At 36.7% G+C, this 17,712-nt stretch overlaps 3 protein-coding genes across 6 annotated transcripts; 2 read left to right on the top strand and 1 right to left on the bottom strand.

The window, feature by feature from the left end:
* The first annotated feature begins 1,091 nt into the window (after positions 1 to 1,091).
* LOC103330046 (hyperosmolality-gated Ca2+ permeable channel 2.3-like) lies at positions 1,092 to 7,493 on the top strand. 3 transcript variants are annotated; one of them, XM_008232587.3, is made up of 11 exons: positions 1,180 to 1,492; positions 1,598 to 1,750; positions 2,210 to 2,355; positions 2,537 to 2,600; positions 2,704 to 2,913; positions 3,660 to 3,848; positions 4,224 to 4,522; positions 4,608 to 4,884; positions 5,345 to 5,623; positions 6,567 to 6,800; positions 7,051 to 7,493. In XM_008232587.3, the coding sequence occupies exons 3-11, from the start codon at positions 2,336 to 2,338 to the stop codon at positions 7,207 to 7,209; spliced, it is 1,731 nt and encodes a 576-aa protein (XP_008230809.2). In that variant the 5' UTR covers positions 1,180 to 1,492; positions 1,598 to 1,750; positions 2,210 to 2,335; the 3' UTR covers positions 7,210 to 7,493. The 3 variants fall into 3 exon arrangements, with proteins under 3 accessions (XP_008230808.2, XP_088907179.1, XP_008230809.2); XM_008232586.2 differs by lacking the exon at positions 2,210 to 2,355 and having other exon boundaries at positions 1,092 to 1,492; XM_089051053.1 differs by lacking the exons at positions 2,210 to 2,355; positions 5,345 to 5,623 and having other exon boundaries at positions 1,094 to 1,492.
* A 2,738-nt stretch (positions 7,494 to 10,231) lies between these two features.
* Positions 10,232 to 11,688, top strand: LOC103330225 (uncharacterized). Its single transcript, XM_008232769.2, has one exon. The coding sequence runs from the start codon at positions 10,232 to 10,234 to the stop codon at positions 11,492 to 11,494; it is 1,263 nt and encodes a 420-aa protein (XP_008230991.2). The 3' UTR covers positions 11,495 to 11,688.
* Positions 11,689 to 12,374: 686 nt separating this feature from the next.
* On the bottom strand, positions 12,375 to 17,022 carry KIN11 (SNF1 kinase homolog 11). 2 transcript variants are annotated; one of them, XM_089051054.1, is made up of 11 exons: positions 16,843 to 17,022; positions 15,852 to 16,050; positions 15,522 to 15,706; positions 15,248 to 15,430; positions 14,996 to 15,127; positions 14,572 to 14,757; positions 14,220 to 14,309; positions 14,066 to 14,149; positions 13,484 to 13,624; positions 12,985 to 13,227; positions 12,375 to 12,841 (listed from the first exon to the last, which is right to left on the bottom strand). In XM_089051054.1, exons 2-11 carry the CDS (start codon positions 16,039 to 16,041, stop codon positions 12,728 to 12,730), a joined length of 1,548 nt encoding a protein of 515 aa, XP_088907180.1. In that variant the 5' UTR covers positions 16,042 to 16,050; positions 16,843 to 17,022; the 3' UTR covers positions 12,375 to 12,727. The 2 variants fall into 2 exon arrangements, with proteins under 2 accessions (XP_088907180.1, XP_088907181.1); XM_089051055.1 differs by having other exon boundaries at positions 15,852 to 16,045; positions 16,843 to 16,996.
* Between the last annotated feature and the right edge of the window lie 690 nt (positions 17,023 to 17,712).

Raw genomic sequence — 17,712 nt, forward strand, 5'->3', positions numbered from 1 at the left:
TTGGTTAATGAAAACATTAAGAATTGAAATTATTAATTAAATGAGGATAATATGGTAAATTCACACATTTTCATATTAAAAAAATTAAAATTAAAAGAAAAATCAGATAATGGATCCTATTTTTATGGAACACAACTACCTATTATCTTTTTAATTCTAAAATAAAATAAATTTTTTTTTTTAAAAAAAAAGCCTCTAGTAGGCAAGAAAGCGCGTGCGAAGAGGTTAGTATTATTATATTTAAAAAGTATCCTAGCTTGTCTAATGAGTAAATAATAGGAGTTCTATATAAGGTATTAGACAATCCAATAACCAAATATAAGTGGTTCGACTCATTAGTTTTGGCTAGAAAGATGATAAAAAAATTGTCAATGAGGTCTAGTCCAGTTGAAAAGATCTTGACTTGCAGTCAATAATGATCTCACATTCAAACTCCTATTACACCTTGATAGTGTGTGTATGAGTTAGTGAAACCCCCTTCCTTCCTTTGTAGTTTAGACTATCACTTGTATGAAAAAAAGATAATTAAAAGAACTAAAAATTTAGTATGAAATACAAATTTAAACTAACTAACTCAAACCGATCGGATCGGATCTAAACTGATCTTGTTTGGTTCATTGCGGTCTAAAAAAATCCTTATAAAACATGCTCATTTGATTAAATGTAGTTCTTCTAATACAAATGATAGTCTAAATTATCTGCTGAGTTTTACTCGCTTGCGCTCAACTGTAAGATTTTAAATGGATCGAAACCAGATATTTGCCCTATAAAAAAAGAAACCGATATTTGTAGGAGTCGATCGAGAGTGACATTTGGGCCAGTCGGCGGTGAGTTGCTTGAGCAAATTAAAGTCCGTCTTGTCTGATCCGCAGTGAAAGGCCACATGGAAGAGACCATGCGGGCCCAGGGGTAGTATCGCCAATTTCAGAAATAAAGTCGGTTAAGTTGACAAAATCCGAAGCAAGCCTCATAAGCTAATGACCAAAAAAAAAAAAGAGCAAGCCTCATAAGCGTAAATTCCCCTTGCTGCCCCTGCCCCTGCCCTGTCCCTCGCAGTCAAACTGACACAGCTGACAGGTTCTCACCCCAGTTGGGTGGATGCTTTCTTTCGTTAAAGTTGGAGACTTGGAGATGTAATGTCATATTTGCTCTTCAAATATATAATTTGCAGTTTGCCCAGTTGAGGTTGAGTGGTTTTATTTGCAGATATGATAGTGTGGGCACTTTTAACATCAGTAGGAATCAATCTTGGGCTTTGTCTCCTCTTCTTCACTCTATATTCTATATTGAAGAAGCAACCCAGTTATCTTGATGTCTATGCACCACGCTTGGTTGCTGCTAAAGAAGAATCAGAGCGGAGAAATGGGTTCAATTTCGAGAGGCTGTTACCAACTGCAGGTTGGGTGAAAAGGGCATGGCAGCCCTCTGAAGATGAGTTTATGTCGGCCACCAGCTTCGATGCTGTGGTCTTCATTCGCATTTTTATCTTCAGGTTACTTAATAAACTAGAACTACAGGGTTATGTTCAGATTGGTTTTGCTTTTTTGAGGGCATATTTGAGTTCTTGTTGTTGTTGTTGTTGTTTGTAATTATGCAGTTTGAGAGTATTTGGCTTTGCTGGGATTGTTGGGATTGTCATTCTTCTTCCAATAAATTATCTGGGGACTCAGCTAGATGCGGATTCTTCGGATTTTGCCAACAAGTCTTTGGACTACTTCAGTATTTCAAATGTCACTGATGGCTCAAAATGGTAATTGTCTGGTTCGGAGTGTCATCTGTAGGTGCTGTTGATTGGAACTTGTGGGAAAGATTGTTAACAAAAGAATTAACTTGACATGAAATTGCAGTCTTAAACACTGCCTGGTATTATTCTTTGAGCCATTGTTGCATTTGCTACAATGGGTTGAGTGTCTTGTATAGCCCTGCATCATATTTCCACACGTTGTTCCCCAATGCAGTAATCCTTTTTAGTGGCTTTCAGTTCTATGCAGTATATGTCCTTTATAAGTTAGTGCATCAATCAATGAAACGTTAAAAGCCTAGGATTCCTTCTTTTGCTCACACATTCAAAGCCTTAGAAAGGAGGTGAAGCCGTATGAGCTTAGGTTGAGATTTGGCTATAGGTCTCTGATGTATCTTCTAATTCCTGTGGCAGATTTGTTGTATTTTGTTTTTTCATTTCCATTTTATTTTTGTTGGACTCTGGCAGATTATATAAGCTAACTTGGATGGGAAATATTGGTCCTAGATACCGGCAACTGAGTTGGACTTTTCTCTTACTTTTTGTGCTTGCACATTCATAGACTAGGAGGTGAGAGTGAAGTTCTTCAAGCTCATGCCAAGATTTAGACTTAGGTGAGAGTGAATATCCTTCCCACATATTATTCAAACTAACTTCAACATAAACCTTTTATGTGGAGTAATTCTCTTTGTTGTTGCTAGATAATATTCAAGTACATTTGAATTTGTTATATTTATAGTAGGCATAGTAAAATTATTTTGAAGACCACCTGATTATTTGCTTTGGTCTCCCAAGGTTATGGGTTCACTTTTGTGCAGTATACATTGTCAGTGGAGTCGTCTGCTATCTTCTTTATTATGTAAGTCAGATTTTATTTCTTTTTAATGGCTTATTCCATCGTTTTCTGGTTCATTTATGAGAAGGAATCAACACTGATTTCAGCTTGATGACTATAACTGCAGGAGTATAGCTATATCTCATCAAAAAGAATTGCTCACTACTATTCATCCAAACCTCAGCCTCATCAGTTTACAATATTAGTTCGTGGTATTCCTGTCTCATCTGGGAGCAGCTGCAGTGAAACTGTTGAGAAATTTTTTACAGAGTATTATCCTTCTACTTATCTTTCACATTCAGTGGTTCGCCGAACCAACAAACTTCAACATCTCACTGTAAGCACTCTGTGAATAATTGATTCAATCTTTTGCCCCCACTCCCCACATGGGTCAGATTTCTGGTGGGAGTTTATTTTGGAAAATAAGTATGAGACCTCATTTATTTTTCACTTATAATCATGTTATGTGCCTATGTTTGAATGCATTTATATTGGATAGTCCCTACAAGGTGTGCAAATAATCATGCAGAAAGTAGTTTATCCTGTTTACGTGGCCTCAGCACCTCATAATTCATAACTGAAGAACAAATTTTTTACGAATTAATTTGTTTTTGAGCTCTGCGATCTGCATTGGCTTGCTATTTTACCATCATGCCATACATTTAGTTTTACGAGGGTATTACCTTGGAACCTTTAATTAATTCATTAATTTTCAAGGAATATGAAACTAATCCTCAACAAGTTAGTTTTTTTTTTTTTTTTTCAGAAGGCCCTGCTGGTGCTTCTGTAATTGCTCTGTGCACCTCAGAGTCCCTTTCTACTTGCTTCATCCTACCCTTCCTGGTCATCAATCATAGCCTATATTTATTTAGTTGCTTAAACATCACACCTCAGAGTTCCTTCCTGCCTGGCCATCAGGCCTTTTTTTTTGTTTGTTCTGAAAACATCATACCTAAGAGCATCAGTTCAAATTTGTAATGCATAATGTCAAAATATGGTTGGTTTTAGACACTAAATTGTAACAGTTGTACATTTCTTTATCAAATGAGAAATTGGCAATGATTCCTTTTTTTTACTTTGTAGAGTGATGCTAAAAAGCTATACAGAAGGCTTGCGCATCTGAAATCAGAAACTAATCCCCAGCGACGATCCATACGTGATGGCTTTTGTGGGCTTTTTGGACACAAAGTTAATGTTTTAGATCACTATGGAAAGAAATTAGAAACTTTAGAAGATAATGTGAGAATGGAGCAATTGTCAGTGGCAGGAAAGGTATTCATGGTATTATTTTTTCAAGAGAGTTTGATAATAATTGTTTTCAAATGGTAAGATCTCCTCTGCTTCAGAATTCCTTTAGCATTAATCTGAATGTAAGAGGTGAAACAAAAGTATCCATGAAATGTAATAGAAACCAGCAACACACACTCTTCTTCATATTATTTTTTTGTTATACTGCTTTGTATGTGGTGGCTTTAAGAAATGCATGAACAAACACACCTAGACACATATTTTTGACTTCTAAAAGGCATCAGAGTATTTAGAGAAAAAAATTATAATTCGATTAGATTATTCCAATATTGTTTGATTTATATGAGCATGAAATTTGATAGTCAATTGTTCCACAATGCCCAAAAAAAATAATTATAGGAAGTTCCAGCTGCCTTTGTGTCATTTAAGTCCCGACTTGGTGCTGCGATAGCATTACACATTCAACAAGGAACAAATCCCACGGAATGGGCCACCGAGAGGGCTCCGGAGCCTCAAGACGTTCACTGGCCCTTCTTTTCTTCATCTTTTATAAAAAGATGGATCTCTATGCTGCTGGTGGTGGTTGCATACGCTGCTGTTACAATTCTATTCCTCATTCCAGTTGTAATAGTGCAAGGCCTTACTAATCTTGAACAGTTGGAAACGTATTTTCCTTTTCTGGAAAGCATACTGAGCCTGTAAGTGGAAAATATAGCATTTTCACTAATTAACCCTCTCTTATTTAAGACGTGATGCTGAATCATACAATTTCTTGACTTACAGAACAGTTGTCAGTGAAGTCATAACAGGATATCTTCCAAGTCTTATTCTTCAGATGTTCATGGCTTTTGTGCCACCCATCATGATAATGTTGTCATCCATGGAAGGTTGCATCTCTTTCAGTCAGATAGAAAAAAGTGCATGCACCAAGATGTTGTGCTTTACTATATGGAACATTTTCTTTGCAAATGCACTATCAGGAACAGTTCTCTATCGGTTCGATATCTTTCTTGATCCCAAAGAGATTCCGGGAATCCTTGCTGATGCTGTTCCAGCACAGGTGAAAATACATACGCAATTTTAGCATGTATCCCTCTCTGCAATAATCATACGAAGTTTTAAGAAGCTTTTAGCAAATTCATTACTTCCCATGTACTATGGCTATGCCCTTTCTCGTTTTTCTTAAATCTTAATTAAACTATAAAAAAGCTCCTTCAACTGTTGGAGGGTTCACAGAAAGTTAACATGTGAAATTTTTACTTAACTACTTCCTGGTATTTTTTTCCCGACCTATAACGTTTTCAAATACTTTTTCTCAATCATCATTAAGTTATAATCTTGGTGATAGTAGGAGGATAATTTGTTATCAATAAAAAATTTGTGGTTCTTGTATGATTGTATCTTTGTCTGCCGAACTTGAGATTTGGCTTAAATGTTAAAAGTTGAACTTTTGAAACCATTTATTTACATCAGGAATTGATGATGAAGGATATTATATAGATTCTTTATCTTGGATGCAGGCATCATTCTTCATTGCATATGTTGTGACATCTGGATGGACCAGTCTTCTATCCTCAGTACTCTTCCGTCTGAGTCCCCTGTTTTGCAGTATTATAAAAAGACCATTTTCAGGAAAAGATAGTGATGAATTGAAGGTTCCTTCAATTCCATACCATAGTCACATTCCTAAAGTTCTGTTTTTTGGACTCCTTGGAATAACATACTTCTTCCTAGCTCCACTGATTCTCCCCTTCCTTTTGGTTTACTGTTGTCTGGGATACATAATCTACCGTAACCAGGTTAGTTGAATGCTTTCTTTTTATGTAAAATTATTGCATAAAAATGATTAAAATTCTACCTTTCAAGATGAGACAACCTACTTCGAGCATTAGTGCTCTTTAAAGGTGAATAGCATAGTATAATATTACAACCAGTGTAATCAAGTGACAGGTTGGTTACACATATATTGTCTGAACTAATTGCACAAATTTACACAATCTTGTTGTAAATCTAATGGCATTTAAAATGGATTGATTCGCATTACTTAAGCATTGTCCTATTTTGAAGTGTAGCTACTTGTCAAATTGGATTGTTATTTACTCCGTGGTTCATAGTATGCTTTTTCATTTAACTATAATAGACCTTTAAGACACAGATCTATCATAATTTAATTTAGAGAAAAGGTGGACATGGGAGGGAAGTTGGGAATTTTATTTTTTTTGGGTCAAGGGGAAGTTGGGAGTTAGGACATAATATAAGTTTATGTTTCAGAACCTGTCAATATATTGGGTCCTTCTGGCTAACAATTAGTGTTTCAAGGAGCAGACTGAAACTCCAAAATATAGGTTGTATGATGAAAATTTATCGGTGCAAGGGTAAAATCACTCTGTGGCTCCATGATACCACCAAGAAAAATTGGTACAACCCCAAACTCTTCTGGCACCTCCCAAACCTCAGACAAAGAAGCTTTCTGCATGGTCAAATTTTCTCTTCGTTGAAATGTCTTCTGATTTTTGGCAATTTGTTCTAGTGATATCAGAAGCTCATATAGGATCCTTGTTGAGTTGAATTACTAACTTACTACTTGAATACTATGCTGACACGTTGAGAGTACTTAGTAGTTTGTACCATCTAAGCTATCTATTTGGTCATTGGTGGAAATTTCATTTGTATTATTCATTGTATTTAGCTATATTTGGTTAATAAATATTCTGATGCTATTTAGTGAACAATTTGGAACAGCTGCTAATTGTATACGCACCCAAGTATGATACTGGTGGAAGATTTTGGCCAACTGTGCACAACTCAACAATTTTTTCCTTGGTACTGATGCACATTATTGCAATTGGAATATTTGGGCTGAAGAATCTTTCCTTAGCTTCCAGTTTGATTGTCCCTCTTCCAATTCTCACACTTCTTTTTAATGAGTACTGCCGTAAACGATTTCTACCAATATTCGAAGACTATCCTCTTGAGGTATGTTGGCACCAAAACTATCTATTTAGTTTTGATTTTGTATTAGCTAATATTCCGACCTTGATCTATAGGATTCACTCTATCTCGTTATGTCAAAATCTGATAGTGAAAACCTAAGAGCTTATGATCTTTTGTTGTACCTTATTGGATAATGTTTCTTCTTTTACTTCTCTTGTTTATAAGCTAAAGGATGCCTCAGCCGACACTTTGGCATGTATGTAAGGGTCTAATTACTGTGTTTTATATGCAGTGTTTGATAAAGAAAGATAGACAAGATCAGAATGATCCGACAATAGCTGTGTTTTATAATAAATTAAGCACTGCATATGAGGATCCAGCTCTGATGCCAATTCGACATCCAAGAAGCACTGATGACCATAACTCACCCCTTCTTCAAGCTGGAGTTTGAAGTCAGCAGTTTGTCTTCTTACACTAAAAAAACTTACCTGTCTGTCAATGGAACTCTCTCAATAATTTGTAATGCTTGTGGAAAGAAAGAAAGCTTGTGCTCCTAATACGGGGACAAATTTTCGGCCAAAACTTAAAATAAGATTGTCTGTAAATTCATATTCTGTATTCATGTAAAATGTAGAGTATATGATCTTTGAGTTAGGTTTGTTTTGGTCTCACGGCTGTTGTGGACAATTGATTTTATGATTGACGAATGTATAAAATAATACTCTTTTAGTGTCACAGGCAACTAACTAAACTAACTTTTGGTTGCCAAAGCCCAAACATGCTGGTACTGGTGTTCCATTTGTCAACTTAAAACACTTCTTCTGCAACATTCTTGGAACCATTCCCATCTCCATTTCAATTTGTTGACCCTTTGTTGGAACCCTAATTCAAAACCCGTTCTTTATTTTCTTTTCAAGAATAAACCTGGCATTTGTCAACCATACATATAATTTATGTCACTCTCATTTCCTTCTTTTCTGGGCTCTACCCCTGTGCCACAACCACAAACAGCCTACGCTAGAAAAACTAGAAACCAGAGAATGCTGACAATTGGTTTGTTCTTCAGCCTCCACGTGGAGCAACAACAAAGGGCTTTTGACATTTTCTCAAAAAAACATTAGGATGATCAAACTCAGTTTGCCCCTGACGCAATCTAAGCTTCCCCTTTCCATGCTAACTTAAACACTTTTTTTTCCCTTTGCAATGAAGATGAACCAGAATCACAAACACACGTCATCACATGCAGACATGGCAGCACCACAAGCTTAAAGTGCAGTCCAATCTATGTTTTCTTTCTTCATAAAAAAAAGAATAGTGACGTGATAATTATTTATTTATTCTTAGCAAAATCATGATATATTTTAAGTTGGTCGTGAATTTTGGGCAGAAGACCAATAAAACAAGTGTGAACTCCAAAGATTCGGCTCTCTCTTGGACTTGTTCGTCTCATCTTTTGTTTTTGGCCGCCGTACGGTCCCGTTAGACTTGCTACCTCATTGATCCTTGTTATCATTTTTGTTTTACCTTTGTGTCTTTTGTCTTAAAATCTTCTTCAATGGTGTGTTCTTCTAGCTAGCTTGTGCTCTTTGAGACGTCATATCAGAGGTTAACCATACAAAGTTACTAACTGTTTAGTACTAACTAACTTATCTTAATCTTGATATTTTCATATAATTACAAATAATCTTGCCAATCTAACTTTCGGAGAGTTCGACATCTCACATGTTTGATTCCATCAAAAATTTAATGTATAATATTACAATTCTAAAGATTTTTTGGGATGTCATATCAGACGTTACTCAACAAAGTTAATAACTTGATATAACAACTTGTTAATCTTGATATTTCATATTTTTAAGTATAAAATCTCATAATTATCGACCTCATTTATCGAAAAGTCAACCATTCATATGCTTGTTTCTAACAAAAATGTCATTATGTTATATGATACTTTCCTAGTTACAAAGAGAAAATCGAACTCTTGATTTAACCTAATTCTAACTCATTTCCTCACTAACTGCTTATATTAACTTCAAGTTCTTATATTACCATCAATCGGATTCTAGTTGAGTAAGTCCAAAAACGTCATTTTACAAGCTTGATGAGTGACGTATATACCCATCCAAGATAATGAAATAGAAAAGGTGTTTAGATATGATATAATAAGATGGCATTAGAAAACAAACACCTCTTATTTAGAATGGCCTGGACATGCTTCATTGTGGAGGGGGCTTTGTAAAAATCGCTGTTCTTAACTTCGGTCATAAATGACGAGAGCAAAATGAAAGGGTCATTAGGGGATTTTCATTGCATGGTTATTCACCCAAAGCAGTGTAAATTGACCTTATTTGGCTAATGAAAGTGACATTTTACGCGTTGTTTAACAAGTCACATCACAGGTGAAAAAAACGAATGTTTGCCCCATGATTTTTGTGGCTGTGTTTACTGTGTTTGTCCTTTCAAAACAAAGCTAGTGCTTGCCTTATAACTTCCATGGAATTTTAAGAGAAAATATGGATCCCCTGTTTTTGTTTTGATTGGGGCAGAAGAGAAATTGGAACCATCGCCAAAACTAGCATTTAGAAATCTAGTGTTGGTATTTGATGAAAATGCCATTGTACAAAGTTCAAAGTGTAGCCTTTTAGTCTCAACTGGAAACAACTGATCGAGTTAGAGGACCAAATTAAAACTCGGGTATAAATTCAGGGACCACCCATCATCTTAAATTACCCCCCAAGTTGCCTTGAATATTATTTTTCATTGGAATTCAGTAAATATAATTATATCCTGTACTGGTAGTAATGGAAATGCTGCACCTAAATTAGAGAGAGCTCACTATGTTGTTTAATTAGGCTCCATTTGTTGTTCTCCTTGGGGATCATTTGGTTGCTGATGTACTTGTGTTTTAATGCCATGAAATATTCAATAGAAGGGAACAAGTAGTCCCTTTCTCTACAAAGATGACTTCTATGTTTGTATCTCCTTGGTGCTAGAAGATACGTCAGTGAGTTATAAAATAAACACAAAAAGTTTATAAAATACATGTTTCTGATAAAAGAAATGCAGAAAAAATGATAAAAGAAATGCAGAAAAAAAGAGATACGTATGACTCATTCAAGCTCACAATTCCTTGTTATTAATTGATATGTTGTTTAAATAATGGCATAGAAGAGAGATATAGGCATCTTTGGCTGGGTCAAATGCAATGCAACAATTGCAGGTCCTTTTCCATTTGGTTAGTGTTAGGCCGAGAGGAAAAAGAAACAAAGAAATGAGAACAAACGGTACGACCATTTCAAACCTGCAATCATTTTTTTGAGAGGATCTTCAGTTCCCTACATATATAAATGCACATCCCAACAGAACCAGATCATCAAAGCAACTGAGCCTACAGCTTCAAGTAAATCACTTGCAAGTACAAAACACAACACGCTAGCAAAGAAAAATATACTCGAAAGAAAAGAGCTATAGATATGGCAAGGAAGAGAAAAGTTAGTGATGGAGTGGAAGACAGGAGTTCAAGTGAGGGAACCATGGCTTGGGATGAGATGGTGAAGGAAGCTTCGGCTGCTGCAGAGCTAGGAGGAGCACGAAGAGCTCGAAAACGCTTTGTCGGTGTCCGCCAAAGACCCTCCGGAAGATGGGTGGCTGAGATTAAGGACACCATTCAAAAGATAAGAGTGTGGTTGGGCACATTTGACACTGCTGAGGAAGCAGCCAGGGCCTATGATGAGGCTGCTTGCTTGCTCCGCGGTGCCAATACTCGAACCAATTTCTGGCCTTGCTCACATTCACCATCTTCAACACCAGCACTTCCCTCAAAGATCACAAACCTTCTCCTGCAGAGGCTCAAAGCAAGAAACCACAGCAGCTCTTGTTCTGCTCCTTCAGCTTCTTTGCCTATCAACCACCATCAAATGCAGCAACATGCTGATCATCAGGAAGAAGAAGCAGGAGCAGATTTCTCAGAAACCCAATACACTGATTTCCTTAATGATCCTGAAGATTACATCACAAGCAACAATCATGACATCATTAGTGCAAGTAGCATTGACTACATGACATCAAGCTTTGAATATTGCTTGACTGAGAAGGAAGAGTACTCTACTGCAAGAGAAACTGATCAAATGGACTATGGCAATTTGAGTGAAGTGGCACAGACTTACAGTGGCGGGGATGCAAATTTTGTCGGTGAAGGATCAGAGGAAGATATGGATCAAGAAGAAGAAGAAGTCAATGATCAAGTTGGTGTGATTGATTTCCAGTTTGTGGATGATATTGGAGCATCCAACTACTACTCTCCATCTCCTTTTGAGATTGCTGAGGAGATGGAGGAGCCAGTGGAGCCAGAGACCTATGCAGATGAGCCTTCAATGCTAAGAGCAGCCATGAAGAGAATGAAATATGAAAGAAAGTTCTCTGCTTCTCTCTATGCCTTCAATGGCATACCTGAGTGCTTAAAGTTAAAGATTGGATCTTCATCATCATCAGGAAATGCCAAAGGGAGAGGCATATCTGAGTCCTTAAGCAACCTTCAGAGAGCCTGTAACAAGAACAAAGAGGAAGCTGCTGCTGCTGCTGCTGCAAAACAAGAATATCAGGAGGTGGTGATGGGGAAGAAAGAAGAGGAAGAAACCCAACAGAGTTCAATGGATATTTCTCTGAGTAGTGATGGTGAATTGTCACTCTGGAGCTCACTTGATCTGCAACCCATCTGCTTTTTGTCAACTAATTGATGAAAAAGAGAGCCTTTTTAGTTTTTTACTTATAACAAATTCATCCTCTAATTAGTTCCAGATCATCTGGAATTCACCATTATTCCATTCTTTGCAATATTGCTGATCTCCTAATGTATGTCAAAGAAATAGTGAATTGTAATTTGAGCTTTCGGTTGAAAGAAACCACTGAAGTAATAATAAATTGAATTGCGTCTCTTCATAATTTTTTGTGTAACGTTTGTGGTTGAACAAGATGTGTTTTTCAATTGTCATAATGCATGATACATTCAGTATTTTATCAGATCAGAAGGAATAAGGCGTCCGAAGAGAAGACATTACTTGGACAGATGAAGAACAATAACAAAATAAAAATACGGCCAGAGGCTAAAGACAAACGAGGTCTTGATGTGGTGCATTCAATGCATCGGTGTATTGTAGATTTAGTCCTTGAATTAAAGGATTAAATGATTAAAATTTGGTCGTTAATAAGATAATGCACTGATACATTAGATTGCAAATACATTTATTAGACCAAAGAAATGGAAAAATTGGGGTTTTGTTAGTTGATAAGTTGGGACACAAGCTAAAAGGAAAACACATGTTTTTTTATCTGATGATCTTCTACATTCTTCGTTCTGGTTCTTCTTTCTTGTCAAGTAGTCTGATGAATCACATATCGGTCACAAGGAGGTTGTAGCTCAAGTAAAAGTAATTAAGAGTAATTATCTCTAGACCTGAAGACCCTCCTTCAATATCGCTTATAAAAAACCAAAAAACCACAAGCAAAAGATAGTAGCAACGACAAGACCAGGAACGAAAACAATTTTCAATTAAAGTGGTGGAAGCGGTTCAGCATGCATGTGATTAACAACATCGTAAAGTAAGTCCCATCAATGAATTTTGCCTAAATATGAAAAGGAAAATTTGCATTAGATAGGGCATGCTCCAAAGAGAGGTTAGTTCTTTCACACAGATTTGCGTGTTGGTTTAACGTGCAAAATCCAGGACAGAACAGACCACTTCAAAACCAAAACTAGAAATGACCGTGGCCAATGCCAGTGTGGAATACTGGCTCAATACAAGAAGAGCTACAAACCCATATAAAACTGGGGATAAGATGAGAAATAGTAAAAAGTGGCCCAAAGACAGATTAATATATACACGGTACAAGTTATTTTTTTCATTTTTTTTTTCACAAGCATCACGACAGATTCACAAAGGACTTTGTTGGGGAGACTTGGCGCTCTAGCTTTAAAGGACACGAAGTTGTGCAAGGAAAGCAGCACAAAGATCCAAGAAGAGAAACTGGGGGCCCTGAACCCTCTGAAGATCAAGCAGATACTTCTCCTCCCGAGTTTTGAAGAGCTGTTTAAGACCCCAAAACAGCAGTAGAATGTATGTATTAGAATTATGTTCTGGAAAGATACTCGAGACAAGATGATCTGAAAAAGGCAACTATTTTCAATATGCAAACTTGACCAAACAGAATTACATAAAGTAACGGTTACCTGCACTTCAAACTTGACCACATTTGTCGTCTTCATGACACCGTCATTTTCAATGATGCTGGATTCATCGCCAAAATAATGGTTACTGTGCAATGAATTGTCGACCATGCCTTCATGATGACCAGGAGTTCCAGGAACCCACCTACACTTCATGTTGTAGTGCCCTATCTTCTTCCAACAAACCCGCAATTCTTGTAAAGCTTTAAGGACTTCTGTCATTATTTCACGAGGATGCGCTCGAGACTGCCAATGAAAGGATCAACAATCATAAATTGAAATGTTTGATGTTCACTCCATTCAACCTACCACTATTGTACATGTCCAGAAGGACCAGCACACTTAGTGAGCTCAAAACAAATTCCTAGACGTCACAAGCATTGACTGTTTCAACATACCAACCAATTTGATATGTTTACCCAACTATCTTCTAACACAGCAGAATATATTATCTTTTTATGTCCTATTCCCAAATAACAACATGAAGTCAGAGAAATTTAACCTGAAGCCCAAGAGCCCATTTCCTTTCAACAGGGAACTGTGGTCTGAAACCCATTCCTTGATATTCCATATATCCTGGAAGGCGGTGCCCAACAGGTGAAGCAGCAGCCTCGCTTTGATGCATACGGTTGAAACCACATTCCTGGACCCAAAAAACGAATTTGAAAGAAAAGGAGAAAAAAAAAACTTAAATCCAATTGGTGCCCGACCTTAATACAAATATGCACAGAAAAGAAGAAAATAATGAGCTTGATACAAACAGTTCAAGCATTGAAAACATTTTCCCCAATCATGTTTTGTAAATCTTGGTACAAATTATGTCCATTCACAGATCTATCATATTCCTCAACTACTTTAAGTTGGATATCTCCAGAGTGGATCCTGTTTCAGACGAAGTACAAGTTTCTCCTAGTTTCCTTTTGGCTGATAAATGGGCCACAACAACTTTTATCTTGTTAGAGTATGGCCGACAGGCCTAGTCTTTGGTTTTCAAAGAGTACAGTTTATTTTCTAACCAAGTTGTTGCTACAACATCAAAAGAGAAGAGGAGGGAGGGGGTGGGTGGTGTGGGGGGAATACATACCACAGTCTCCTGAAACTCAGCTCCAAGATAGCCACTGGATACACGGAAACGGTTGTCCAATAACAAATAGTATGCAACAGTTCCCTGAAACATGCAACAGGTAATTAGACTCTATTGGAAAATCAGAAGGAGAATAAGGTCCAAAGAAGCAAACCTCATTTTGTACTCTGCCACGAAGGGATTCAACTAAAAGGTTCCTGTCAAATCCCATCTTAACCACCTCCTGAAGAATTTCCTCATCAATCTGCAAAATGCAAGGTGACACATGAAGAACTTATGATAATAGGTGTACACCAGTATATGATGCAGCCAAAACAGAAAAGGATATGCATTAAGCAAGGATCAGCTGATATATCAACTTTTTGTTGCACAAACTAAATTACACTAACATTTCTCTATTCTAATTAAAGACGATGACACATATCACTTTGCACATTGAGGAAAAGCAAAGTAGAACAGACATTATGACTCCAATTCACAAAACCAAAAAGCAAAAACAAACAAACCTTTTTTGCTTGTTGCATTGTGTCTGGTGGAGGAACAGCTAAATAACGAGGAAGATGAGCCTGGAACCATGCATGCTGACGAATCTCAGGGATGGTCATTCTTTTCATTGGATCAACTACAAGCATCCTTGGTATCAAGTCTCTTGCACCAGGTGACAAATGACTAGGAAGAGTGTATATCCCACCCTGTAGAGAAAATGATGTGGGTTTAGGGAAGACAACTAATAATATGCAAGCAGATAACCATTTGATTCATGGTATGCTAAACGTGACTAATATGGACAAAGAACGAAAAAAATAACTGTCAATGGACACAAAGCCAAAAGCATAAACATACTTGCATCTCAAGAAAATTTGAAACGGAAGGAAAATAATCAGATAAGATTACTTTTATATTAAACAAAGGAACGAGATCTGGAAGTACCTTTATTTTCTTAAACAAGTTGGGAATGTTTTCATCATCAAATGGAAGGGTGCCACAAAGAAGAGCATATAATATGACTCCGCAACTCCACACATCCACTTCAGGCCCAGCGTACAGTTTGCCAGAAATGACCTACAAAAGATGAAAGAGATGAAACATTGGAGATAGAAATCAAGCCATGATACAAGAATAATCTATTTAAATTTCCTATTTAAAAATTACTAAAAGGCCATCTAACCACAGTCTTTATACCTCTGGAGCAGCATAGTTTGGGCTGCCACAACTTGTCTTGAGAAAATGGCCATCACGCATTATGTTGCTCAAACCAAAATCAGCAATCTTCACATTGCATTTGGAATCCAAGAGCAAATTCTCGGGCTTTAGATCTCTATGAACAACCATGTTTCTGTGACAATACTCTACGCCTGAGATTATCTGCCTCAGGAAAAAATATTGGCCTTATGTAACTCATATGAGAAGCAAAACTAATGGTAGAAGAAAGAGAACAAGACAATTGCCAAATAACCTGCTGAAAAAAGTTACGAGCTTCATCTTCCTGCAGCCTACCCTTCTCTACTATATAATCAAAGAGCTCCCCGGACTTCACATACTCCATCACAACATAAATGTCTGATGGTGTTTCAATGACCTCATAGAGTCGTATAATGTGAGGATGCATAAACAGTCTCAGTATTTTGATCTCTCTTCTCACTGCACCAAAATTTAAGGGTGAAAAAGGAAGGGAAAAACAAGTAAAGTACAAAGGTTTATACTTTGAATTCAAGACAGAACTGTCTGAAATAGAAAAAAGACAAGTAATCAAATTCAACCATTGTTCACAAAGAGAGACGCTGACCTTTCTCTTCCATTTCCATGTTCTTTATCTTGCGCCGGTTGAGGATCTTGATGGCAACTTTATGGCCAGTTAATGCATGCTCTGCAATCTTGACCTTTCCAAAAGAACCAATACCAAGAGTTTTTCCAAGCTTGTAATTGGGTAAATAAACATCCGCACTGCTGCCCCCACGGCCAACTGATCCATCCATTTTCCTAATCTAAAGGCATGATTATAAATATAAAAAACTCAGATAAACATGCAAGAGAGTGCAAACACCGATACATTTTGGAAGACGAGATTTACAATTGCACCAGGAATGTTACTATTGAATCTAGACCAGCAGACTTGTCATTCTGAGTATACAAATGTACACTCAAGTGTATACTCAAAACAATAATAAAAAATAAGCGACTTCGATTGGAACTGTAATTTCAGAAAAAACATAAAGAACATAGAAGTTTGATTATTTGTGGAGCAAATTTATATTGTGAACAACATCGAAATGCTTCTGCCCTTAATCCATCAGACACCGAAAGGGCAAAAAGCTATTTATACTACAATTGCAACTACAAAGTAAAAGTAAGAGAACCCGCTATGGGTGCGGTAAGGGACAAAACTCTGTCATAGCAACACCTCAGACAGAACTCCCATCCCCAATTTCCACACATCACTCATGTAAAAAAAAAAAAAAATAAAATTGCATCTTTTAGGAAGATAACAATAAGAGGGAATACATTAAAAGGAAAAAAGAGAAGTTGAAAAACCCAATTCATATAAATCAGTCAGTAGCTTCAACCAGCAGAAAAATTTCCCAAATTTCCAAACTTAATAGCTTTTTGCCCCAATTTTTCCAATACTTGTCTAATTCCAGATATTCCAATAAACCTAGCTGCAACAGATCCCAGAAACTATCAATAAATTCACATAATTGACAATTAAACAAAACACCCACACAAGCATGCAATTCAACAGAAACAGATCATACAGAGAATGAGAGAGAGAAAGTTACATGAAATTAACTCTGAAATTGAAGTCGCTGATACGAAAGGCGAAAAGGGTCTCTTCGAATTGGATTGTGAATGAGCAGTATCGCAGAGACCCCTAAAAGTCTAAACTGAAAAATGGAGACGCAGAAGGGCGCCCTGTCGCGTTATTCTTTCTCGCTTCAGACTTTCACAGACTCCGCCACGATCTTCTATTAATCTATTTACTATTTTAATTAATTAATGCTTTAAATTGACAGATTCGCCCATGGCATTTGCTGAAACGACTAAGGAATTCGCTTTCTCAGATGGTTGATTTGGTTTTGTCTGGAGGGGCAAAGTGGGGATTTCGCTTGATTGTTTTGGTTCAAGGCAAATCGGAGGAAAAATTGGGGGCAGTAAATTAGTGAGCTCTGGCTGCCTTTCTCTCGTCATCTGTGCTTCGATTTTCTACTGTTTAGCAATTTTTCTGTCAAAGTTTTTTTTTTTTTTTAATATAACAGTTAAAAATAAAAATTAAACTAGTTATTAATGAGAAGACAATATATTCTAATTCTGTAAAAGGCACATCAGATGGTATTTTATTTTATCTTTTTCAACTGAATATATTCCAATCATTAAATTAATTATTATTATTTATTTAAAAGAAAAACTTAACTTTCTTAGTGATGATTCCTATGAAACCTTACGTTTGGGGCTATTGTAGTGATGATTTCTATGAAACATGATCGACTAGGATGACAGAGTTGATTTGGATATACTAGGCCCGCCATTAAAATGCCTATGTCTCTTACCAAGAGGGTTAGCCTTGTTGGCATTTTTCAGTTCATCTATAAGGCGAGAAGAATTTGCATCTCATGAGTATAGCACTGTTTTGCTATCTCCGTGCAATGCAA

Source organism: Prunus mume, linkage group LG4 (genome assembly GCF_029339155.1).
Source record: "Prunus mume cultivar Tortuosa linkage group LG4, ASM2933915v1, whole genome shotgun sequence".
NCBI classification, from domain to species: Eukaryota; Viridiplantae; Streptophyta; class Magnoliopsida; order Rosales; family Rosaceae; genus Prunus; species Prunus mume.